The sequence below is a fragment of the Takifugu flavidus genome, chromosome 14 (assembly GCF_003711565.1).
Source record: "Takifugu flavidus isolate HTHZ2018 chromosome 14, ASM371156v2, whole genome shotgun sequence".
NCBI classification, from domain to species: Eukaryota; Metazoa; Chordata; class Actinopteri; order Tetraodontiformes; family Tetraodontidae; genus Takifugu; species Takifugu flavidus.
This window is the reverse complement of record NC_079533.1, coordinates 286395-310933: the sequence shown is the minus strand read 5'-3', so window position 1 is coordinate 310933 and position 24539 is coordinate 286395. Positions and strand designations below refer to the sequence as shown.

Below are 24539 nucleotides of genomic sequence, written 5' to 3'. Positions count from 1 at the left end.
ACGGCATATGTCGTGTATAATTTGTTTAGCACCATGTAGAACTACAATACCCAGAGTTCAGCGTGAGCGATGACGTTTGAAATCCAGCTCTCGCTGATTGGTTGATGCTTCAGCAGCCCCGAGTCGGTCCCTGGTGTCTCCAATGTTGTCGTCCACGATGTCATCGAGCAGTGCTTTAGTCACCATGCATGTTCGGAAGTGTAAAGGCCTGGTGAGTAGCAGTGGGGTAAGCATAACTTTGATGTGTTCTTGGGTGGACCCCCGTACTGGGCCGGGCCGGGCCGGGCCCGGCTCCGAGGGCAGAGCAGCGACGAGTGTTTCTGTCTGCGCAGCGTCCTTGACTGGGTCAAAGCTACGATCCAGAACTGCGCCATAAATGCTCAGGTCAACGTGTGACGCAGCGTCAATGGGGGGATTCGAGCCTTTAGCCGTGTTCTGCGAGCACGGGCTGCGTTTGGGGACCCCAAAACGAGGGTTCGAGCTCACTGTCTCTCTTGCCTTTGCAGGTTTACAGGTACCTCGCGAAAAGTTACTCCACGCGCACGTCGCTCAACGTAAGTCCGAGGAGCCGAAATGTCCCAGTAGTTCGCGCGTATCCTTAACTGGACTTGTGCTTCCAGGAGGTGTTTATCGTGAGCGCGGCCCGGACCCCTATGGGGTCTTTCCGGGGCAGCCTGGCCGCGGTGCCGGCCCCCCGGCTGGGCTCGGTGGCCATTAAAGGGGCCGTCGACAGAGCAGGTATGTGCAGCTGGTTGGCTGAAGCACCTCTGGGTCTCTCTGGGCGTGCACATGTTCCAGCTTCATGGTGTTGTGTTTAGGAATTGCTCCTGAAGAAGTGAAGGAGGTCTACATGGGGAACGTGCTTCAGGCCGGAGAGGGCCAGGCCCCCACCAGACAGGCCCTGCTGGGTGCAGGTGTGGCGCACCACAAGCTCATGTCTCTACACAAAACTAGAAGAAACGGTCCCATGTTTACAGTCAGAACTGATGAGAGCACAGCCCAGGATAGGAAACAGAAGAGGGCCCTTTAGTGGTGCTCGTAGACCAGCAGTGAGGAGATGAACGGGCCCAGTTCAGTCAGACCTGATCTGGAAGCTCCCCCCTGTTGAGCGCTAAAGAACGCACCGTGCTTTATCTTTCAGGCTTAACACTCGCCACTCCAGCAACAACTATTAACAAAGTGTGTGCCTCTGGGATGAAGGCCATCATGATGGCAGCGCAGAGCCTCATGTGTGGTCACCAGGTACGTCCCGCTCTCCTCACACCTTCACTGTCCCGGCTCTCGTCTCTGGCCCTGGATGCCGGACTCTGCTAGCAGCTAACGTCACCTCTCAGCGCTACTGATCTGAACATTTCTTAATAGAGCAACATGAAGTCGTGCTAATTGGTCCATTTAGAGGACGCTAGTGACAGGATGGCCCCCACGAGCCTGGTCCTGCTCCAGGTTTCTTCCTGTTGGGGTCAGGCTCTGGGTTTCTGTAACGGACGCTGATCATTCAAGTGAATTGATTTTGATTTGTTCCATCTGGTAAATGTCATTATTATATTTTCATTGTTCAACCAACAGGTAAACAAAGTTTAGCTATAGCTGGAAGGCTAAGCTAGTGTGTGTGTGTGTGTGTGTGTGTGTGTGTGTGTGTGGTGTGTGTGTGTGTGTGTCCTGTGTAGGATGTGATGGTGGCAGGTGGCATGGAGAGCATGTCCAATGTCCCCTATGTCATGTCCAGAGAGAGTCCAGCCTATGGAGGAGTGAAAATGGAAGATCTCATTGTCAAAGATGGACTCACTGACGTTTACAACAAATTCCACATGGTAAAGATGTGTTCGCTGCCTGCCTATTACGGTGATTATTACTGTTGTTGTTGTTGTCATGATTACATTATTACCCATCATCCCTTATGGGAGAGGCAGGTCCTCCCTGGATGGGTCACCAGCTCATCATATATGAGCATTTGTGGCTCTGTTACCTTGCTCAAGGGCACCTCAGCAGTGCCATGATTCTGCCACCTCCTTCTACCAGAACACCTCCCATGTTGTGTCCGTGCTGGGGCTGGAACCAACAACCCTCTCCCAGCAGACTGAGCTGCACGCGTCATGTTAGAAATGTGTTTCAGATCTAGATGTTCTATAAAGAGTGACATCATGTGTCATCATCATCATCATCATCATCATCATCATCATCATCATCGTGTGTGAGTGTGCGGGAGTTCAACAGAGTTTTGTGTCGCCGTTTGTGCGTCAGAACGAGCTTGGTCTTGAAAATGAAGCGCTGGAGTGAATTGCATCTTGGGAAAAAGGGCTTTTCTTTCTCTTGACTGTCTTTAACAGGGCAACTGTGCAGAGAACACGGCCAAGAAGAACCAGATCAGCCGAGAAGAGCAGGACGACTTCGCCATCAGCTCATACAGCCGCAGCAAAGCCGCACACCAGGCCGGAGTCCTGGCCAAAGAGATTGTAGCCGTTAGCATTCCTCAGAGAGGTGAGGAGCACCGGAGCCAGGCGCCGGAGCCTCAGCCGTCCCTCCATCATCGTCCTCTTGTCTCGCAGGCAAGGCTGACGTGCTTGTGTCTGAAGATGAAGAGTGGAGGCGCGTGGACTTCAGCAAAGTCCCCAAACTCAAGCCCGTTTTCCAGAAGGAGGATGGTAATGGCGCACATCCCGTCCCGCTCACAGGGAGCTTGTTTGGACCCGCTGCCCCTGTGTGTGTCCAGGCACCGTCACGGCGGCCAACGCCAGCACCTTGAACGACGGAGCGGCTGCGCTGGTGTTGATGACCGGCGACGCCCTGAAGAGGCTGGGTGTCTGCCCGCTGGCCAGGATTGTCTGTAAGCTTCAGCGCTAACGTTGCGTGCTGGAGCTCACGCCCCCTCCAGGGTGTCCATGGCTGTCGAGGCAGAGCTGGAGGAAAGGCGTTTCAGTTGGATCCTGGTGCTACGTCATGTTCCGTCCCCAGATCGGCTGTTGTGTTGGAGACAGCAGATCTTCTCCAGACGTCTCTACAGGCGGCGATCGGTGCTTCACTGATTGATTCCTCTTCTGTTTTACAGCTTTTGCCGATGCTGCGGTTGCACCCGTTGATTTCCCGATTGCTCCTGCGTACGCTGTACCAAAGGTGAGAGTCTCAGCCTGACCTCAGGAGCACCTTCTCACCGTGACAGGAGGTGGATCCACGCTTCTGCCAATCGGAGCGGGGGCCTCTGTTCCAACACCTGATTGGAAGAGGCTCATTTGGACAGATTTTAGAGGCTTTTTTGGCCTCAACACACATTTGTCGAGGTGATCTCGTGAGCAGGACATTTTAATGTGCTTCATAATTTAATTTTGCTGAGTTTTAAGTAGAGTAAAGAGATGAAAATTTCCATAAAAACGCCTGCAGGCAGCGTAGCCAACACCGCCATCTGCTGTCGACGGCTGGTAGTGCAGCTCCCTGCTTGCTGCCTTTTGTTCTACATTTGTACTTAGTTTAATTTCCTTTTCTCGATATAAGAATGGTATATTTCTATTGTTCTTTTATCTACATCTTTGAAATGAATTCTCACACCATTTGGACAGGAAAATACACTTTGTCTTTAAATCATGCTTAGCATTGTGTGTGTGTGTGTGTGTGTGTGTGTGTGTGGTGTGTGTGTGTGTGTGTTGTGTGTGTGTGTGTGTGTGTGTGTGTGTGTGTGTGTGTGTGTGCTCTCTGTCTAAAAGGTCCTGGATTCAGCAGGCTTGAGGAAAGAAGACATCGCTATGTGGGAGATCAACGAGGCCTTCAGTGTGGTCGTGCTGGCTAATGTCAAGATGTTGGACCTTGACCCTGCAAAGGTCAACATCAATGGCGGCGCTGTGTCCCTGGGACACCCCATCGGGTAAGAACCTTCCGAGGTCTCCTTCAGGAAGTTAGAATTCATTTAGTAGCTGCTGTTTGGGCTCTGCCGTCCAGTGTTCTCTCACCAATCCGAACCATTTGGACAGTATTTAAAATATTTCCACTTCTTCTCCAACTCAGAACAAGCGTGTGACTGTTTCACTGCTGTCTTGTCTGATTATTTTCTGGTGGAGCAACATTGGAGAGGCAGCCGATTGTTTTAATCAAAGCTAATTAACCTTAGACATGAGCTGAGCGCCCCTTCTTCATCGGGGGTTGACTGGATCTTAGTTTCTGACTTGGATCTTTAGGAAACTGCATCTGAAAGCCTAAAAAGTTCAATGTTTGTTTCGTGGGAACTGATGCTCCAGTCGTCACTGACCTCCAGGCTCTGGAAGACGAGAGGGGCTACAAATGTCTGCATTTAACTGGTGCCATTATCGTTGAGATCAGTGTAGTTGGATGGAGAAGGTGGCTTTAAAGATTGGTTTAGTTTGAAAGAAAATGCTGTTTTGTAAAAACCTCAGCCTGATGATGTCACCCAGAATTCCAGTTTCTGGTGTGGATTTGTTGTTCCAGTTTGTTACTGGGACAGTAAATCCACACCAGAAACTGGAATTACTGTCCCAGTAAGAAACTGTGGATCTGCTGGGATTATTCATGAAATGGTCACCGAGTAACCAAAACAGCCAGTTCAAAAAAGCAGAAATGGATGAATAAAGTCTGGATTTCTCCTGTCAGGATGTCGGGGACAAGAATTGTAGGTCACATGGTCCACAACCTGGAGGCCGGCCAGTACGGACTGGCAGCCATCTGCAACGGGGGGGGTGGAGCCTCCGCTGTGCTGATCCAGAGACTTTGATCGGGACTCAGAACGGCTGCGGTAGTTTCATCAGAAGGGCTTTTGGAGATGCTGAGAACACTCCTGTAGAAACATGAATGAGCTTCAATAAAAGCCTTTTGTTCTAAAGCTTCAGCTCTTCCTTGTCTTCATGATACATGGCAGCAACATGTGTCGCTACAGGAGAGAACCTGTCCAGAAGAGCAGCGGACAGTCGGCCTCCACATCCACAAAGCAGAACTGCAGTGCAGCCACATAAATAAGAGCATCCACGTGGAACCTGGTGGAAAATGACATTTGCAGGGAAAAGTAACACTTGAAGTCCAACCGAGGGGAAGAAGAACGGCTGAACACTGATCACGACCTCCTCAAAGCTGCGCAATCTCAACCTCTGGTGAAAACACATGATGTGTCCACGATAGATTCCATCGCTGGGGACAAAAACTGACGGTCTGGGAGCCGATGGGGCAAAAGGCGTCATCCCAAGTCCGGAGAGGTTCAGCTGGCTCGGTGAGCGTTCAGGGACTGGAGGCGACTTGTGTTTGAGTCGACTTACTTTGGGTTTGGACCCACCACGAGGTTCAAGAATGTTATTTGGGTTTGGGCTCACATTTAAAGCTGCGTAGCATTATTCTAAGCATACCCCATCACAAACTTTCACCATGCAGTTTTTGGCAAATTCTCCCTTGGTTTGGCTGATCCTGCTGGCCTGAACAGCAGCTTTGCTTTGGGATTGAGCTTTTTTGAACAAAGCCTCCTGTGACAACAGACTTTCCTGTCTCTTCTACCTTCTGGTGCCTTTGTTTAGTGTCTAGATGCTTGTGGTGCTTCATTTCATAGTGTCTTCATGGGTTCCTTCATGACAACCACACTGTCTCCCAACAGCGTTGCCCTTTACATCCCTGAACATATGGGATGCCTCCGACCTGACTAGAAACCAATTGTTTTCAGAGTCTGCCTTGTTTTGAGCTATTTTGGGGGGGAAGAAGGATCGTTGGCATAAACAAGTATAAATAAAGGCAATGAATTATATAGGTGGTGTAAAGGAGATTTTTGGATATCCGAACCTGGTCCCCAGAAGATAAATAATGTCACACCTGACCTTGGCGAGAAGCAATTTGAAGTGTTTTCAAGCAGCGTCGGGCTGTTTCAGATGTAATTTATTGGAGAAAAAAAAAAGAAAAGCCAAACATTTGAAATCCAATAGTGCCTCATTGCCAGTGTGTGCTCAGGCCATAAATAGCAAAGAATTCCAAAATTCAGGAAAAGGCTCCAAATTAGTGAAATTCCAAGTTGATTTATGAAGAACAGAGCCGATGTTTCAGGGTGTTTTGCCTTAGGATATGGAAAAGTCTGGTCAGTGATTCTTTTAAAAAGGACAACTATATTAAATAACAGTGATTAAAATGCAATAATTAGCTCAAACCTACCAAGGACAAATTAAAGGGCATGAAAATATGGATAGAACGGCAGAAAGAAAAAGGAAAAATACTTACATTACAGTGGAATAACATTCCAATAGTAGTGTGGAAAAGTATTTCAGTAATGTTTCAGTAGTGTGTATGAGAGTGTTTCTATGAGTGTAATTCAGTACTGTGTATGAGAGTGTTTATATGAGTGCAATTCAGTAGTGTGTATTAGTGTGTGAGTATATGAGTGTGATTCAGTAGTGAGTATGAGTGTGTTTATATGAGTGTGATTCAGTAGTGAGTATGAGTGTGTTTATATGAGTGTGATTCAGTAGTGTGTATGAGAGGGTTTTATGAGTGTGTTTCAGAAGTGTGTATTAGTGTGTGAGTATATGAGTGTGATTCAGTAGTGAGTATGAGTGTGATTATATGAGTGTGATTCGGCCGTGTGTATGAGAGTGTTTATATGGGTGTGATTCGGCCGTGTGTATGAGAGTGTTTATATGAGTGTGATTCGGCCATGTGTATGAGTGTGTGAGTGTGATTCAGTAGTGTGTATGAGTGTGATTCAGTCGTGTGTATGAGTGTGTTTATATGAGTGATTCAGTAGTGTGTATGAAAGTGTTTACATGAGTGTGATTCAGTAGTGTATATGAGTCTGTTTACATGAGTGTGATTCAGTAGTGTGTATGAGTGTGTTTATATGAGTGTGATTCATTAGTGTGTATGAGTGTGTTTACATGAGTGTGATTCAGTAGTGTGTATGAGTGTTTATATGAGTGTGATTCATTAGTGTGTATGAGTGTGTTTATATGAGTGTGATTCATTAGTGTGTATGAGTGTGTTTATATGAGTGTAATTCAGTAGTGTGTATGAGTGTGTGATTATATGAGTGATTCAGTAGTGTGTATGAGTGTGTTTATATAAGTGTGATTCATTAGTGTGTATGAGAATGTTATATGAGTGTGATTCAGTAGTGTGTATAAGAGTGTTTATATGAGTGTGATTCATTAGTGTGTATGAGTGTGTTTCTATGAGTGTGATTCATTAGTGTGTATGAGTGTGTTTCTATGAGTGTGATTCATTAGTGTGTATGAGAATGTTTATATGAGTGTGATTCAGTAGTGTGTATAAGAGTGTTTATATGAGTGTGATTCATTAGTGTGTATGAGTGTGTTTCTATGAGTGTGATTCAGTAGTGTGTATGAGTGTGTTTATATGAGTGTGATTCAGTAGTGTGTATGAGTGTGTTTATATAAGTGTGATTCATTAGTGTGTATGAGTGTGTTTATATGAGTGTGATTCAGTAGTAGTTCAGAAGGCTTCTTCACTTCTGAACTGAAGAAGACTTCTGGATAGAAGGCGAAACATCTTCAAGAGAAGAAACCCAGTCCAGTTGACAGAGAAAACTACCTTGGATGATTCAGAATCTACACAGGCATCTTAAATGAATGTGATTCAGTAGTGTGTATGAGTGTTGTGTTTTGTGGAATTGTCCAATTTCATCTTTCTTTTTCCTTAATTATTTCTTTAATTCTTCTCTTTAATTTCTTTTTAATTATTTCTCTCTAAGGGATAAAATGGTTTCATTGACTAAAAGGCCGATACGTCCTTGGTCGCTAGGCTAGTTTAATGAGCACTGTCACTTTAAGTAGTGTCTGCACTTTGTGCCCATGTGACCCTTTTGACTGGTTGACAAGGAAGCGGGAGATTTCAGTTGTATTGGTTACCTGTCCGCATTCTCACCTGGTGTCCGGCTGCTTGGTGAGTTTTATTGGGTTTCTTACTTTTCTGCTGGCTTTGTCATCTGCTGTCATGTAGGCTACTGCTGTGCTGTTGGGTCTACTTGGTAAAGCTAATGATAAGTCTTGGGTTTGTTTGGTATACTTTTAGAACTTTCATTGTCTCCATGCTCCTAAACTTAAATATTGATATTGTGATGTTGTTAACGGAGATGGATTTGGTGTTTGACTGTCTTTCTGAAGCTTTAAATGTTTGTTCAGGTTGCTTTTTCCCTTGCTTTGGAATGTTTGATTGTTTGGCCAGCTTGTGGCAAGGATGTCTACTTCCTGGTTTGCCCAGTGGTTTCTGGGAGCTGTAGTCCAGCTGTATTTCCTTTGGCGAGACAAAGGCTATTGGGGCTGCTGCTGGGCTATATCAGATTTGCCTTTGAGACATGTATAAATGCTTGGGATTTGCTACTTTGAATGTTATTAATGTGTTTCAAGATTTCATTTGCTGCTGATATTTGATGTTTGATATTTGAATATGATGCAATGTGTATGTAAATACTGGAAAGTTGTACTTATAATGGACATGAGTGAAACCTTGCATGTCTTGATTTCAGGTTTATTACCTGCTCACTGCACTTTGGAAATAAAAATAACAAAAGTGGAAAAATTGAAAAGAGTAATGTCCTTATAGTTTAAACACCAAGTTACCCTTTCCGTGGGGAAAACGGAACACTGAGTGTGTTTATGAGTGTGATTCAGTCATGTGTATGAGAGTGTTTATGAGTGTGATTCAGTAGTGTTTATATGAGTGTGATTCGGTCGTGTGTATGAGAGTGTTTATATGAGTGTGATTCGGTCGTGTGTATGAGTGTGTTTATATGAGTGTGATTCGGTCGTGTGTATGAGAGTGTTTATATGAGTGTGATTCGGCCTTGTGTATGAGAGTGTTATATGAGTGTGATTCGGCCGTGTGTATGAGAGTGTTTATATGAGTGTGATTCGGCCGTGTGTATGAGAGTGTTTATATGGGTGTGATTCGGCCGTGTGTATGAGAGTGTTTATATGAGTGTGATTCGGCCGTGTGTATGAGTGTGATTCACTTGTGTGTATGAGTGTGATTCACTTGCGTGTATGAGTGTGATTCACTTGTGTGTATGAGTTTTTTTATGAGTGTGATTCAGTAGTGTATATGAGTGTGATTCAGTAGTGTGTATGAGTGTGATTCAGTCGTGTGTATGAGTGTGTTTATATGAGTGATTCACTAGTGTCTATGAGTGTGTGAGTATATGAGTGTGATTCAGTAGTGTGTATGAGAGTGTTTATATGACTGTCTTTCAGTAGTGTGTATGAATGTGTGATTATATCAGTGTGATTCATTAGTGTGTATGAGTGTGTTTCTATGAGTGTGATTCAGTAGTGTGTATGAGTGTGTTTATATGAGTGTGATTCACTTGTGTGTATGAGTGTGATTCACTTGTGTGTATGAATTTTTTTATGAGTGTGATTCAGTAGTGTATATGAGTGTGATTCAGTAGTGTGTATGAGTGTGATTCAGTAGTGTGTATGAGTGTGATTCAGTAGTGTGTATGAGTGTGATTCAGTAGTGTGTATGAGTGTGATTCAGTCGTGTGTATGAGTGTGTTTATATGAGTGATTCAGTAGTGTGTATGAAAGTGTTTACATGAGTGTTATTCAGTAGTGTGTATGAGTGTGATTCAGTAGTGTATATGAGTCTGTTTACATGAGTGTGATTAAGAATTGTCTATGAGAGTGTTTATATGAGTGTAATTCAGTAGTGTGTATGAGTGTGTTTATTTTAGTGTGATTCAGTAGTGTTTATGAGTGTGTGATTATATGAGTGTCTTTTAGTCGTGTGTATTAGTGTTTTCATGAGTGTGATTTAAAAGTGTGTATTAGAGTGTTTATTTGAGTGTTATTCAATAGTGTGTGTGTGTGTGTGTGTGTGTGTGTGTGAGATTCAGTAGTGTGTGTGTGTGTGTGTGTGTGAGTGTGAGATTCAGTAGTGTGTGTGTTGTGTGTGTGTGTGTGTGTTAGTGTGAGATTCAGTAGTGTGTGTGTGTGTGTGTGTGTGTGTGTTTGTGAGTGTGAGATTCAGTAGTGTGTGTGTGTGAGTGTGAGATTCAGTAGGGCGTGATTGTGTGAGTGTGATTCAGTAGTGTGTGAGAGTCTGTTTACATGAGTGTGATTCATTATTGTGAATGAGAGTGTTTCTATGAGTGTGATTCGGTCGTGTGCATGAGTGTATTTATATGAGTGTTTCAGTCGTGTTTCTCCCTGAACCTTGAGAGATTTTCTTGGATCCTTCAGCTCCTTTTGCTGTGCCTTGTGTCATTATGTTAGCAATGTTCAGTTCTCCAGGAATCAACCACCAGTCTTGGATCTCACCCACACAATTTGCAAAGGTTTGGTATCCACAATTATCTCTTTGGATGGCACCCAAGACTTGGGTTGTCCACTAGATGGAACCATTATTCCACTTCTAATCTTCCATGTCTCTTAAAATACTTCCTGAGCCAGGCTGCAAAGACTGGTCCACAAATTTCACCTTTTTATCCCTTCTCCTTTCTGAGCCAGTGGAGTCACTTTTGGCTTTTGCTTCCACGAAGCGGAAGTCAACTCGCCCCTCTATGTTCCATCTCAGGTACATGACTGCTCCATAGGTTCTATTACTCTGTCTGAGAGGGTGATTCCACCAGGCTTCCCTCTCCAGTCAGCTGGTGTGATGCTTCTGTTGAAATTGATTTGTCCAAGCTCTACAGATTCTTTGAACAGTTTAATGGCTTCTTCTATTCGACCTTTTCACCCCAAGTGCTTGGTGAACTTTTAACCGTGGAACAGAGACTACCTCTATAGTGTTAAATGTTATTGTTGGTGGATGAGGGTTCTATGGAAACAGCAGAGAGGTGTGTAAGACTACAACTCTGCATCCTGGTCTGGACCCTGGATTGTCAGGTCACTTTGGGTCTAATAAAATTAGCCAGATTACTAGAAATGAGAGAAGCACCATCTCGTGTGGGATGGACACCGTCTCTCCTAATCAGACCAGGTTTTCCCCAAAAAGTGCTCCAATTGTCTATAAAGGCCACCTGGTTTTCGGGGCACCACCGTGACAGCCAGCGACGAAGCGATGACATGCGGCTAAACATCTCATCGCTGGCCAGATTGGGGAGGGGACCAGAGAATGCTACGGAGTCCCACATCGTTTTTGCGTAGTTACACACCGACTCCAAGTTAATTTTAGTGACCTCCGACTGACGAAGCCGGGTGTCGTTGGCTCCGACGTGAATAATAACTTTACCAAATTTACGATTACGGCTCGCCAGCAGCCGTAAATTTGCTTCTATGTCGCCTGCTCTGGCCCCCGGAATGCACCTAACTATGGTCGCTGGAGTCGGCTTCACGTGGCGCAAAACAGAGTCGCCAATTACCAGGGTCGGTTTCTCAGCGGGTGTGTCGCCGAGTGGGGAAAAACGATTAGGCACGGGAAGCGGTTGTTGGTGCACCGTGGGCCTTTGTTTTGGGCTACGCTTCCTGCGAACCGTCACCCAGCCGCCCTAGCTAGCCGGCTGCTGCCGGGGGACGGCTAGCTGAAGCTACGCTAGGCGGCTCCGCAGCAGCTAGCTTCTCCTGGCTACCTGACCCAACTCCTGCTAACTCCAAGCTGCGGAACCGCGTCTGAAGCTCGCTAAGTCTCGCCTCCATAGCCGTAAATAAACTACACTTTCTGCACCTTCATTAAAGGAGGCAGAGGAACAACTAAACATTTCACACGCTGAACAGACAAAGACACTGGGTGAAACAGACAGTGAGGCCATGCTAATGCTAATAGTCAGCGGAGCCCTGTATTTGTTTAATATGGGTTGTTTCTCAATGTTGTTATCAGGTGACTAGAATGTCCCAAGTATTCATGTTTACGTAAAGTGAATCCAACACACCGTGCACAGTGCAACCAACGAACGATTGAGAAGACAGGAAGTGACGCAGTACGTTACCAGAATCCACACTATTCCAGCAATCCCACTTGCAGGCTGTGCAGCATTTGCTTCTTCTGCAATTCCTTGTGCAGTGGCAAACTCACCTGCCCTAAATTAAAGTCTGCTGTTGGTTTCTTTAAGATAGCTCACTCTGCCAACTAGGTCTCTTGTCTTCCCCCAGGTCCATCCACCACTCCCATGCTAACATGAGTCTTGATGATTTCCATCATCCTCTTCTCCAAGAGGTGCAAATGCACCGCATAACCCTCCAGTTGGGTCCTCTTCACAGGTAGGCTCCCTGCTTCCTCAGCACTTTTCTTTGCCACCAGGACTGCAGCTGTAATTTTGTCGTGACCATACCTTGACCAGAGGTTTGTCTGGAAAATGCAGCTCACCTGTTTAAACCTTGTTTCTGCTTCATCCAAAGTCTTTCCTATGTCACCTTCCAGCGCTTCTCCAAGGCGCTCCTCTTTTGTTGCCTCAGCCAATAATGTAGTCCTGTATTCATCATTTGTTTTGACTACTTTCCTTAGACAGTCTGAGAGCTTATCAAATTCCTCCCGCAGCTCTTCTTCTACCATTCTGCCTGCTCCCTTACTGATGAAGTTGACTTGCCTGGTGAAGCAGCTTTTTGCAGTGGTCCTCTCCTTTTCGAGCTGCTTGACCTCACTGACACTCCAGTCTCCCTTGCATCTACAGCTTTTTAGTCGACCTACAATCTTCCCGACCAAGCTGTCTGCGTGGTTTTCAACTGTCGAGTTATTGTGATCTGCCTGAGCTCAACCAGGCTTGGCACAGAGGATGCAAAAGTCAACTCAATTCCAGCCACTATTTTATTTGACACCTTCATGTCCCCACAGTTGCTGTAACCCTTCTAGGTTATTTGCGGCCTTGTAGAAGCACAACTCCAGCCTCAGTCTGGCTCTAATGTTCTGCTTCCATATGGCCACCAGGTCACACAGGTCCCCGTCCCATATCCTGTCCCTGCCTGTCAGGTGGATCACCAGTTTGGCCTCTCCAATTAAAAGAAATTGAGTACCTGAAACTTTGTGCGTTTTTTTTGTGCGATCCCAACAATAAAACCTGGAGCACAGGACATGACGTTAAAAAAGTTAGAAAAGCTCTGTGAAAATGCTAAAAACCCCTGGGAGTCTGCTGCGGTCTGTAAAAACATGAAAAACCATCTGACAGACCACAGAACGGAAACACGTTGCAGACAGTGCGGTTTAAAACGGATATAAAAGCATTGGTGGTGATGGCACCACGCAGGGTCCTCTGCTGAAGGTCTCCAGTCTTTTTATGGGGGGGTTTGTACAGAGTCCTCCACTGTGGACTCTGTCCGCCCACACAGTGGCAGCTCTGTTGAGCAGGCCCAGACCATTAATTGTCTTTACAATGTTTAATAAAAAAAGCTGTTTGCTGTGCCATGAAGGCCCAATTTAGCCTTGTGGCAGACCTTGAGGAGAGGGTCGCTGAACTCCTCAGACCCAGGGCTTAGCTGGAGGTCAGGGAAGGCATCCTTGGGGTCAGGCTCAATTCCTCCTCTGCCGTATCGCAGAAGAAGGCTCCTCTCCCTCACAGAGCGCGTCCAGAGCTCCAAACTTCTTTTTACTAGCCTGAACGGTTAAAAAAATGCTAAAGTTAAAATTCTGAACTTGCTAAAGGTTAAGGCCCTGTGTGTGTGTGTGTGTGTTAATGTTTTACCTATGACTCCTCATATATTCATCCAAAATAGTCAACTTTAATCATCACAGCTATGATCCATGTAAGAATGGACTGGTGTCTTCTTTCTTAGATGAGACTGCTCTGTTTTTAACTGACTTTAAATTTGTAAAAATGAAATTGGCTGCCTCCTTTTTTTTATCAAAGTGTTCTTAAGGCATGGGCCCTTTTTAAATGTACTGTATTTTCGTGACCATAAGGTACGGTGGCCGAGAGGTGCAAAACACTTTTACAAGCGGCTGAAACAAATTTACAAATGACAAAACACTTTTACAAGCGGCTGAAACAAATTTACAAATAACTTTTTCTACCGGAAAGGGAATTACCGACCCTTGGTACGGTTGGGCCAATGGATGCGTTCCGTCGGTACAGTTGGTAATACCCTTTTCGGCAGAAAAGGAGCCGGCACAAAACAAATTTACAAGTTACTTTTCAGCCGGAAAGGTAATATTACCAAATAACTTTTTCTACCAGAATGGGAATTACCATCATTTGAATCGAAAGCGGGTAAGGACTTCATCGTGACGCAGGATGGACGACATGCAAGTGGCCTTTTGCCCGTTTTGTGGCAAACATTTGAGCAGATTGACGCCGGTTTGTTGTTTCTGTGGTCGGTCTTTGGCATTTTTAAATGCCGCAGCCCAGACTGAAGAACCAGCCGTACCGGGGACGTCAGGGGACGGACCAGATCTGCTTCAGCAGTGCATAAAGTACTTTCATGAGGGCCACTCTTACGATGTAATCGTGGACATGATGTCAAGTTTACACGGTGTGCACATCAGCTTGAGGTCGCTTAAAAGCAAACTGAATGCAGCCGGATTATATCGCAGAAAGGATTCCTCCTCTACAAACGCCATCATTAGGGCCATCCGACTGGAACTTCGTGGACCTGGACAGCTGTTTGGCTACCGTACGATGTGGCAAGTACTCAAACAAAAGTACAATCTGCGAGTGAAGAGGGATCGCGTGATGAATTTGCTCCAGGAGCTCAATCCTCGCCAGATGGTATGTTATTGACCGCAACTCATGTTTTTTGTCGTTCCACCCCCCCCCCCCCCCAAAAAATGAAATTTGCTTGAAATGTCTCATAACCCTAACCCTCGTCAGCCCTGCAGGGAGCAACAGGAGACAAAAAGAAAGTGTAATTTTGGCGTACTGGGCAGACTATCTCCTTGACTGTGAAGGTTTGTTTTGTTTTTTTATAACTACTTGGAAAAGCACATTACCATGTATATCTACCTGAACATTTTTTCTTTGCAGAAGGCGAGGCTGCTGTGTCTGTGGAAGACTTTTTGATGTTTGCCACAGGGCTGACATCACTTCCTCCTTCTGGGTTGGAACCGTTGCCAAAAATAGAGTTCTTGGATGGCTCTCCTTTCCCAATGTCAAATACTTGTTCAAACTTGTTAAAATTACCACTCCTGGATTCCTACAGTGTGTTTAAGGCACAAATGGACTTTGGAATTCAAAATAGTCCAGGATTTGGCTGTTTATGAGCCATATTGGATGACCCCTGGAGCTTGGACTCTAAAAATGTTTATTGTTCTGCTGTTATGCCGTTGTCATTTGCAACTGCACCTTTAGGTGCACCAGTGTTTTTCAATGATGTTAAAATAAGAGGCTGTTTTGTTTTTTGTTTCATTTGGGGGGGGGGGGGGGGTCATCATTCTGAAAGTGTGTTCTGTTCATGAAACAGTAGTTCCCGATTTTATCTATTAAAAAAAAAAAGGAAATCCATGCTCATTACTACCCATTATGTTTATTCATATTTCACACTTTAAAATAATGATTCTGCGGGTGACAAATTAAGACACTTTGTGTACAAGTTACACCTTTCTAATAAATGTCTTTTCAATCATAGCTGAGTAATTTCCTTTAGTTTCAGATACAGCTCAGTTGCAGACTGCCAGTACTCTGCCTTCTGTAACTGATTGCTCTGCATGGCCAAGTCCAGGTACTCCTGCATGTTTGCATCCCCACATGGAGCTCTTGTCAGGGGAGCCTCAGGAAAAGCATCCAGTTGAGTCTGTTCGATTTGAAATCCACAGTCTCTAGAGTCAACCTATGTTACACAGAAGATATTATTACATTTATTTGAAAAACAAAATAAATGCAGACAATCTACCATCAAATATTACTGGTGTGGTAAGTAGTAGAGCTCATTGGGCACTCCTCCTGGACATGATGCTGTTTTGGAGGGCTGGACCCTGTGGCTGTACCACAATCCAACACACTCATCCAAGTCCTGAATGACATCACCAAAGCAGTATCTCAGTAGACACTGATGCTCATGACTCCCATTGAAGTATCCGGCGTCTCTAAGGTCTGCAAATAGCTCCATCCAGAACTGACTCCTATGGAAATTGGTAAAATAAATGATAATTTTAAGCATATACATCTGTATAACTGAATGAATGAAGTAAAAGGTAAATGACTTGATGAAGGCCATTTACCTCCGCTTTCTGAATATGGACCACCAGGACTCAATCCTCTGGTTATTTGTGGATGAGCCATACATGTGGCTGGACGCTCCAGAGTAGTAGTCTCTGTGGTGGTGGCGTAGGGTGCACTGAATTGCAGCCATGATTCCGTTCTCCGTGCAGCTATCAGTCCTCAATCTCATGGGAATGAGAGAGAGGTTTCGCACGCATGACAGAAAATAGTGGCCGATCACACTTGGGTCATTATTTGAAGGCCCCCATGTGACCCAAAACACTTTGCGTGAAAATCCATCAATACAGCCGGAAAGAGCAAAACCAAATGGCTTAAGTTTATCATAACCATCCGCGTGCCACATATACAGTAGTTCGGTCCCATGGAGTGGTAGGTTCTTCTGACAAACCTTCTCCGTGCTCTCCTCTCGCACCCGCGAGGATTGAGCTCCTGGAGCAAATTCATCACGCGATCCCTCTTCACTCACAGATTGTACTTTTGTTTGAGTACTTGCCACATCGTACGGTAGCCAAACAGCTGTCCAGGTCCACGAAGTTCCAGTCGGATGGCCCTAATGATGGCGTTTGTAGAGGAGGAATCCTTTCTGCGATATAATCCGGCTGCATTCAGTTTGCTTTTAAGCGACCTCAAGCTGATGTGCACACCATGTAAACTTGATATCATGTCAATTACATCGTAAGAGTGGCCCTCATGAAAGTACTTTATGCACTGCTGAAGCAGATCTGGTCCGTCCCTTGACGTCCCCGGTACGGCTGGTTCTTCAGTCTGGGCTGCGGCATTTAAAAACGCCAAAGACCGACCACAGAAACAACAAACCGGCGTCAATCTGCTCAAATGTTTGCCACAAAACGGGCAAAAGGCCACTTGCATGTCATCCATCCTGCGTCACGATGAAGTCCTTACCCGCTTTCGATTCAAATGATGGTAATTCCCTTTCCGGTAGAAAAAGTTATTTGGTAATATTACCTTTCCGGCTGAAAAGTAACTTGTAAATTTGTTTTGTGCCGGCTCCTTTTCTGCCGGAAAGGGTATTACCAACTGTACCGATGGAACGCATCCATTGGCCCAATCGTACCAAGGGTCGGTAATTCCCTTTCCGGTAGAAAAAGTTATTTGTAAATTTGTTTCATCCGCTTGTAAAAGTGTTTTGCACCTCTCTGCCACCGTAATAATGCGCACTTAAAAGTCTTAAATTTTCTCCAAAATGGATGGGGCGCCTTATAATGCGGTGTGCCTCATGTGTGCACTGAGTTGCAAAATCTGTAAATGCTTTTCAGCTTGCTGGCTTTCGTAAAAGCCATTTCGGATTCATTTCGGATACAGAAGATAAGAACTTTGATGGATTTGTGAATGAGGATTGATCAAAAAATAACGTCAGTACTTTGCTAAATACACCCATGCATGCATGTTTTAAGCTAGCGGTATGTTTTACCATGCCCGCACCCTATAATCCGATGCGTCTTATGTGTGTGTTAAATACAGAAATAGCACCTGGGACTGCACCTTTTATGGTAACGGTGCGCTTTATGATCGTGGAAACACGGTAAGCCAAGGAAAAGCTCTGACTCTCTCTTCTGGCTGCTAAAGGAGCCCGTAGTTCACGGGGCCAGGCTGGATGTCTCGATGTCATCATGTCCCACATGTGGACTGATGGCAGTGCTGTGCCGGGCCCGGACCGTGGTTCTTGGCACTTAGTGGCAGCTGCAGGGCCAGAAGTAAGGGGCTTTGAGGCCGTGGGCTCCCTATTAGACATCCACTCCTTCCAGATAGCTAAAAGAGTGCTGCAACTTTAACGGTAGAGGAGCCTTCTCATGGACTACGGCCGGGGGAATGAATGAGACTATGGAGATTTCTTTCCAGAGAACAAACTGGTTGCCCATTTTGGGGATTTGGACAGTCCTCTCCTTAGGGCACCAAAGACATTCGCCCTACACGTAGTAGAAAAGAAAATCCTGTACAGGAACTGTGTAAAGGTGCTAAACAGGAGGGGACTGTCCAACAAAAGTGCTAGTGTGCGGAATGACATGCTGGGAAAAGATGAAGCCGTACGACATGCAAAACAAAGTGTAGACAAGTGTAGACAAATTGTGGCAAAGTCAAGTTTTTTTACAGGGAATCGCGAGCATAAAGTGCCTAACTGTTCTTGGCATGTCAAATGTCCCAAATGGTTATAAATATCTGTCAAAATCTTTCATTGAAATCTAAGCCATCAAGCTATTGAGCCATCTGCTGGATGGAAAAAATGAATGCAGGGCAAAGCGTTGACGGTCTGTGGGTGTAGTAGTATTTGAACACACAAGTGATGTTATTTGTGCCATTAGGTGCAGTCAGAAATTGAAAAGATGGTAAAGAATACCATGCCCGGGCCTGTTGTTGCTTGCTGTAGTTGAGGAATAACATTTGTCGTGCAAGAAAAACAGTGATGATGCTGTCATTGGTCCCTTGCAGGTTCCTACATTGTGGTGGCCCAGAAGACTTTGCCAGGTGTCTTGGAAATGGAGGCGTCCTATGTTTGGAAATGAATAAAGCACTGACTGTGATTAAAGAGAGGTGGCCCCACCCAGGTGACACTGAAGAGCAAGAACACTTAATTTCCCAATGAGTGCTACAAAATAAAAATGAAAAGGCTGTGGCCATGACCTGTCGACAGCCTTATTTTATTTTTTTAACTTATTGTCAAGTACAAAGAAGCATTTATTGTCAAGTGCAGTCAATAAAACACTCCAATTTTCTTTGCTTACACCTGGAAATGAGGTCCCAAAAGAATGTCCACAGCCCTGCAAAAGTGTCTGGCCTTCAAAAGAAGTCTGGCCTTCAAGTCCTGGAGATCATGACATTTTGCTGTTTGGACAGTATGTCTGAAACCACAGGATGAAACCACATCCTGTCATCCTTCAGGACCTTCCTCCACTTCATCTTTCCATGTTTGTCCTGAAAGGATGCATTTTAGTGTAAGTTTTCGTATTGGCACACTTTAATGTGGCGTCCCCAGGATATGGAGCAAAGAGTCACCTCGATGTGTGGATCAGACGGCGATCTTGCCGTCGACGATGGAGTGGTGCGTCTGACGGACTTGTGTGCAGAAGCTGGCCAACTCCGTTTCCAGGTCTTTTGACCTTTTCTGCTGCAGCTTTAGTGAAATGTGGGAGAAAAAGGCCAACGTAAACATAACTCATCTAAAATGTAGCTTCAGTCCTCACTGCGTTCTGAAAAGCTTGTGCATAATATTAACAATTACATTTCACCCTGTCCATAAATGGCTCTGTCCACACACATCTCCAGGTGGCAGGAGACTTGCGGGAAGAACTGGAGGTAATCCTTGACCCACTCATCATTTATCGGTCCTCTCTCTGGCCGCTGCTTCTCTTTAACGACGATACTGAAATATCACATTTAATTATGAATCACTTAACGGGACAAGACTGAGCAAAGATTTATTTTGTTTAGAACAGCACACTTACTATTTAATGTTGCCAACATTGTTTTTCACCAGCCACTGGAAGCTTTTGCCTCGGTATTTGCCAAAAGTCAGAATTAGCTGACCCATCCACTGCACCTCTGAGGGATTTTGGGTGACCAGGCGACATCTCCTTTTAGCTGAAGACAAAAGATTATGTCTTTAATGCCACATTTGTCCAAGTAGAGGGAGTCAACTGAGCATCAGTGGGCTGATGTGGTTTCGACTGGTCCCGTGCCTCTTTTGAGGCCTTCAGAACGCACTGCTGCCTATCCTGTGGCACACTCGTGTCCAGAATACACAGCGATGGCATTAATGGGTCCATTGCAGAAGGTTTATCTGAAAAAAACAACCAAAGCAAAGTGTCACGTGCAAGCAAACAACTAACCCAGAGATTACTACTGCCACCAAGCAAGGCACTTCCCAGGTACTTGCTGCCCACATCTGGCTGCCCTCACCTTTCTTGGCTGTATTGTCCCCCCCACTTCCCACCTGACAAGGCTGTATTGTCCTCCCACTTCCCACCTTTCTCGGCTGTATTGTCCCTGCACACTCATGGACATTCTTTTGTTTGTAATACTCAATAGGCATGTAGGTCACAACATTGAACGTAAACATTTAATTCGGAAACAAAGAAGGCAAACAAGCAATTCGAGCATGGAGGCACCTCAATAACACAATGTCTATAGATGGGATTAGCGACACTATCCCGCTAGCAGAAAGTTGTTTTTTCACGGCAAAAGTTAGCTTTTGAGCACATTTACAGGTACAATTGCAAAGATATGCTTCCAAGCACGCAAAAAGCACGCAAATATGAAAGGAAAGACGGGCTGACTTACCTCAATTCAAATTTTCGCAGGTCGATTCCAGACGCGCTTACGCGCGGCCCTCTTATTGGGCTCGGATGATCGGGGGCCCGCCTTCCGCCTTCGGGACCAATCGGAAGGCTTCCCCGTCTACACCTCGCTTCGTAGGTGTAGACTCCGGACCAATCAGAGGGCCAGGCTGTCTACACTCTGCCCACAAGTGTAGACTCCGGGCCAATCGCGAGCCAGGACCGCCCCCAGTCTACAGTCTACATTGCACTCCGCTCCGTGGGAGATTGACACTACGGTACAAACCACCCCTGAAAATAAGCGCCGGCAACCTCCAGTGGCGAATGTTACATGGAGTCGTTGCCTCGAACGCTTTTATCTTTGAGTTTTTTACATTTCCTCCAGGAGTGATTGTATTGCTGCTTTTATTTATTTATTATTTTTAAAAAGGGTTTTTTGTGTCCCTGTGAAATTGTGAATAAAATGTTTTTGTAAAAATCAAAAATCTTTTGGCTTTTCCTTTAAGGGGTCGCCACAGCAAATCAGTTGTCTCCATCTAACCCTACCTTCTGCATCCTCTTCACTCAGACCAATTACCTTCCTGTCCTCTTTCACTACATCTATAAACCTCCTCTTTGGTCTTCCTCTAGGCCTCCTGCCTGGCAGTTTGAATCTCAGCATCGTTCTACCAATAAATTCAGTATCTCTCCTCTGGACATGTCCAAACCATCTCAGTCTGGCCTCTCTGACTTTATCTCCAAAGCCTCTGACATGTGCTGTCCCTCTGATGTACTTATTCCTGATCCTATCCATCCTCACTTCCAAAGAGAGCCTCAGTATCTTCTTCTCTGCCTCCTGTCTTTCCTCAGTGCCACTGTCTCTAGACCACCCAACATCGGTGGTCTCACCACAGTTTTGTACACCTTTCCCTTTTATTTTAGCTGGAACTCGTCTATCACAAATCACACCTGACAATTTTCTCCAGATCGACAGTCACAATGCAGCTCCCTCTGACTTTCTCTATCAACATCCTCAAAGCAAATACTGCATCTGTAGTCCCGTATTTTCCCGACCATAAGGCGCACTGTATTAAAAGGCGCAGTCTCAGTTATGGGTGCTATTTCTGTGTTTAAAACATACAAGGCGCACCGTATTGTTAGGTGCATTCTGAAACATACAGTAAAAAATGACGATGGAAGTAAAACTGTGAGTTTCGACACATTTATTGAACAAAATATTCATTCTCCCGCCACAAAACCATCAAAGTTTTCATCTTCTGTATCTGAATTAAACAGCTGCACTATTTCAATGTCCAACATCCCGAATTCCTCTTCTTAATCATCTGAATCGGACTCACTGACCGGTTCCGCTTCAGCGTTGATGCAGGCTTTTGTGAAAGCTCTTCCAATACATGAAGACGGTATCATAGCCCAGGCGTCTACAATCCACCCCCATATGGTGGATTAACTTGCCCGCCGCTGCCTCATAGACGTGGCTGGGCGCGGTTATCTTATCGCGGCAGTAGGTGCGGAAGATGGCCGCCCTCTCCTGGTAATCCGCAGGCAGCCGCTGCGCAACAGTTGTCCTTGCGCGTATGGAGAGATGCCGCCTCCTCATAAAGCGAAAACACCAAGACAGACCTCCTTGGAAGTGCTTAATGTTTATTTCTTCAGCAATCGCTGCCGAATGGTGACAGTAAAGACGCCCCTTCCAGTTGTTCGCTGTTCCACTCGGTCTTCCAGTTCGGGCCACCTTGCTTTGTTCCCGCGGAAACTCAGCTTCGTCTTCCTCACTTTCGTTCACTTTCTTGTTTTCTCCACTTTCTGACCATGGACTCATTTACATTAAAATGTCTTGCAGCTGCTCGATTGCCATTTTCAGCTGCATATCCGGTGGCTTGTAGTTTAAAGTAAGCCTCATATGTGTCGCTTGACGGGCGCCATTTTAGGGGATCCTTACGCGTAGGTGTGCCGCTAATCGAAGGGCGGAGCGTTTACCGTAGTGCACCCACCAAAGGAACACAGCAGATTTTCATTTTCATTTTGGAACTCAGTCCACACACAAGGTGCTCCAAATTATAAGGTGCACCGTCAATCTTTGAGAAAATCTCAGTGTTTTAGGTACGCCTTATAGTTGTGAAAATACGGTACTCTTTATTTTTTTTGGCATGAAACCTGGTGCTGTTCACAAATGCTCACTTCTGCCCTTCGTCCAGCTTCTACTACTCTTTCCCCTAACATCATTGTATTGCTCATCAGCTGATTCCTCTGGAGTTGCCACAACTCTGCACATCTCCCTTGTTCCTAAATATGGGTACCATCACACTCTTCAAAGTACTCATCCATCTTCCATCACACTACTGGCACCTGTCAATACACTTCCATCCCTGTCCTCAATCACCCTCACCTGCTGCACGTCCTTCCCATCTGTCTCTCTGCCTTGCCAACCTGTATAGATCAGTTTCTCCCTCCTTACCGTCCAACCTAGCATACAAGTTATCGTAAGCCCCTTGTTTGGCCTGTTCCACCTCTGCTTTCACCTTACATTGCATCTCCCTGTATTCCAGTCTACTCTCTTCAGTCCTCAGTGTCCTACTTCTTCTTAGCTAAAATCTTTCTCCGTATACACTCCTTAACCTTCTCATTCTACCACCAAGTCTCTTTATCTACTTTCCTTCCAGATGACACACCAAGTACTCTCCTACCTGTCTTCCACATCACATTAGCTCTTCCAGTCAATTGGAAGAAACTCCTGCCCATCCAGAGCCCGTCTTGACTCCTTCCTAAAAGTCATACAACACTCTTCCTTTTTCAGCTTCCACCATTTCATCCTCTGCTCTGCCTTAGTCCTCTTCATCCTCCTCACCACCACAGTCACACACACCACCATCCTATGCTGTCTGGCTGCACTCTCAACTACCATTACTTTGCAGTCACTGATCTCCTTTGTATTATACTGTCTACACAAGATGTAGTCTACCTGTGTACTCCTACCCTTCGTTCTTATTGGTCACTCTGCATTCCTCTCCTGGATACCAAACATGGCCATCACTTTCTCATAATCTGTTTCCTGCACCAACACGTCCATTGAGGTCTGCACCAATGACAGCTCTCGCCCTTCTAGTGATGCTCTGCATCATCTCATCAAGGTCCAACCAGAATTTTTCCTTCTCCTCCAGCTCACATCCTACTTGTGGAGCAAACCCACTAACAATGCTGAATATCACACCTTTGGTTTCTAGTTACAGACTCATCCCTCTGAAACTCTTTTTACCTCTCAGAGATTCCTAAGAAACGCCTTCACGATAACTCCTACTCTTGCTATCTGCACCATCATAGAAAAAAATTGAACCCTGCTCCAAAATTCTAGCCTTGCCACCTTTCTACGTGGTCCCCTGAACATGCAGTACATCTACCTTCCTCCTCTGAATCATGTCAACCAACTCTCTACCTTTGCCTCTCATTCCAACCTTGAAAGTCCCTCCTCTCAGTCCTAGACCCTTGGCATTCTTCCTCTCTCTCTTTCCACCAGCACCCTGTAGTTGAACAGCGCCGATGGTGATCATTATTAACCCGGGCCTTGACTGACCCGCTATGGAAGTCATAGGTTCCATTTACATGTTTGATTTAGCAAAAGTTTTACATTGGATGCCCGTCCTGACACAACCCTCTTGGCACTGGCACAATAAAGGTCTGGCTTGTACCCCCTTGTGGCTAAATTAACATTGTTGGATAACTACTGGTAAGTAGTTGAGTTTGTACATACGGTATTTTAAACATTATTATTGTCATATTTATCCTGGAGGATATGAATAAACAGACACCCAAGAACATGATCAGACAGGAAACACAACCTGAGCCAGTGTAGATTTTACTTGGAAGGGGGAGAAGGCAGCTGCAAGCTTCTTTTCTTCAGTGGAAAACAGTGGCTAATAACAGCTGAAGGGCAACTGGAAGTCTGGAACATTCCCACTGAATACTTCCGCACAGGAATTTTACCTGGTGACCATGAAGATTTTAATTTTTTTTTAACGTCTGTCTGCATAGGATTTGAAAGCAAAGTGGTGGAAAGCAAATAAAACATTCGTCTGAAGTCGATATTGCCTCTGACGAAATAACTTTGTAAATTACCTCCACCTTCCACAAAACGTTCAGGTTGTGTTTGCACATTGCAAATCTTTGTTTGCAGACCAGGAAAAGGGGTGGTGGTGGAGAGCAGCGGTAGAACGGATGTGTAGCTTAGGTAAGTTTAAGTTCTAAAG

At 45.3% G+C, this 24539-nt stretch overlaps 3 protein-coding genes and 1 long non-coding RNA gene across 26 annotated transcripts in view; 2 read left to right on the top strand and 2 right to left on the bottom strand.

Annotated features, from left to right (window-relative positions):
- The window catches only part of LOC130537196 (ribonuclease inhibitor-like), a 267517-nt gene that overhangs the window by 81446 nt on the left and 161532 nt on the right, over positions 1–24539 (bottom strand). The gene's annotated exons all lie outside the window — the stretch shown is intronic.
- On the top strand, positions 79–4822 carry acat1 (acetyl-CoA acetyltransferase 1). Its single transcript, XM_057053808.1, has 12 exons — positions 79–211; positions 507–554; positions 621–738; positions 819–914; positions 1142–1242; positions 1668–1811; positions 2328–2478; positions 2547–2642; positions 2711–2824; positions 3047–3111; positions 3696–3853; positions 4594–4822. The coding sequence occupies exons 1-12, from the start codon at positions 143–145 to the stop codon at positions 4712–4714; spliced, it is 1281 nt and encodes a 426-aa protein (XP_056909788.1). The 5' UTR covers positions 79–142; the 3' UTR covers positions 4715–4822.
- Positions 7052–15412, top strand: LOC130537210 (uncharacterized). Of its 3 annotated transcripts, XR_008953573.1 has the most exons (5): positions 7052–7866; positions 12012–12119; positions 12397–14557; positions 14660–14736; positions 14813–15412. It is a non-coding gene; the product is annotated as an uncharacterized LOC130537210 (long non-coding RNA). The 3 variants fall into 3 exon arrangements; XR_008953572.1 differs by having other exon boundaries at positions 12397–14736; XR_008953574.1 differs by lacking the exon at positions 7052–7866 and adding an exon at positions 11259–11839 and having other exon boundaries at positions 12397–14736.
- Positions 15388–16962, bottom strand: LOC130537206 (uncharacterized). Its single transcript, XM_057053812.1, has 3 exons — positions 16006–16962; positions 15691–15906; positions 15388–15614 (listed from the first exon to the last, which is right to left on the bottom strand). Exons 1-3 carry the CDS (start codon positions 16347–16349, stop codon positions 15545–15547), a joined length of 630 nt encoding a protein of 209 aa, XP_056909792.1. The 5' UTR covers positions 16350–16962; the 3' UTR covers positions 15388–15544.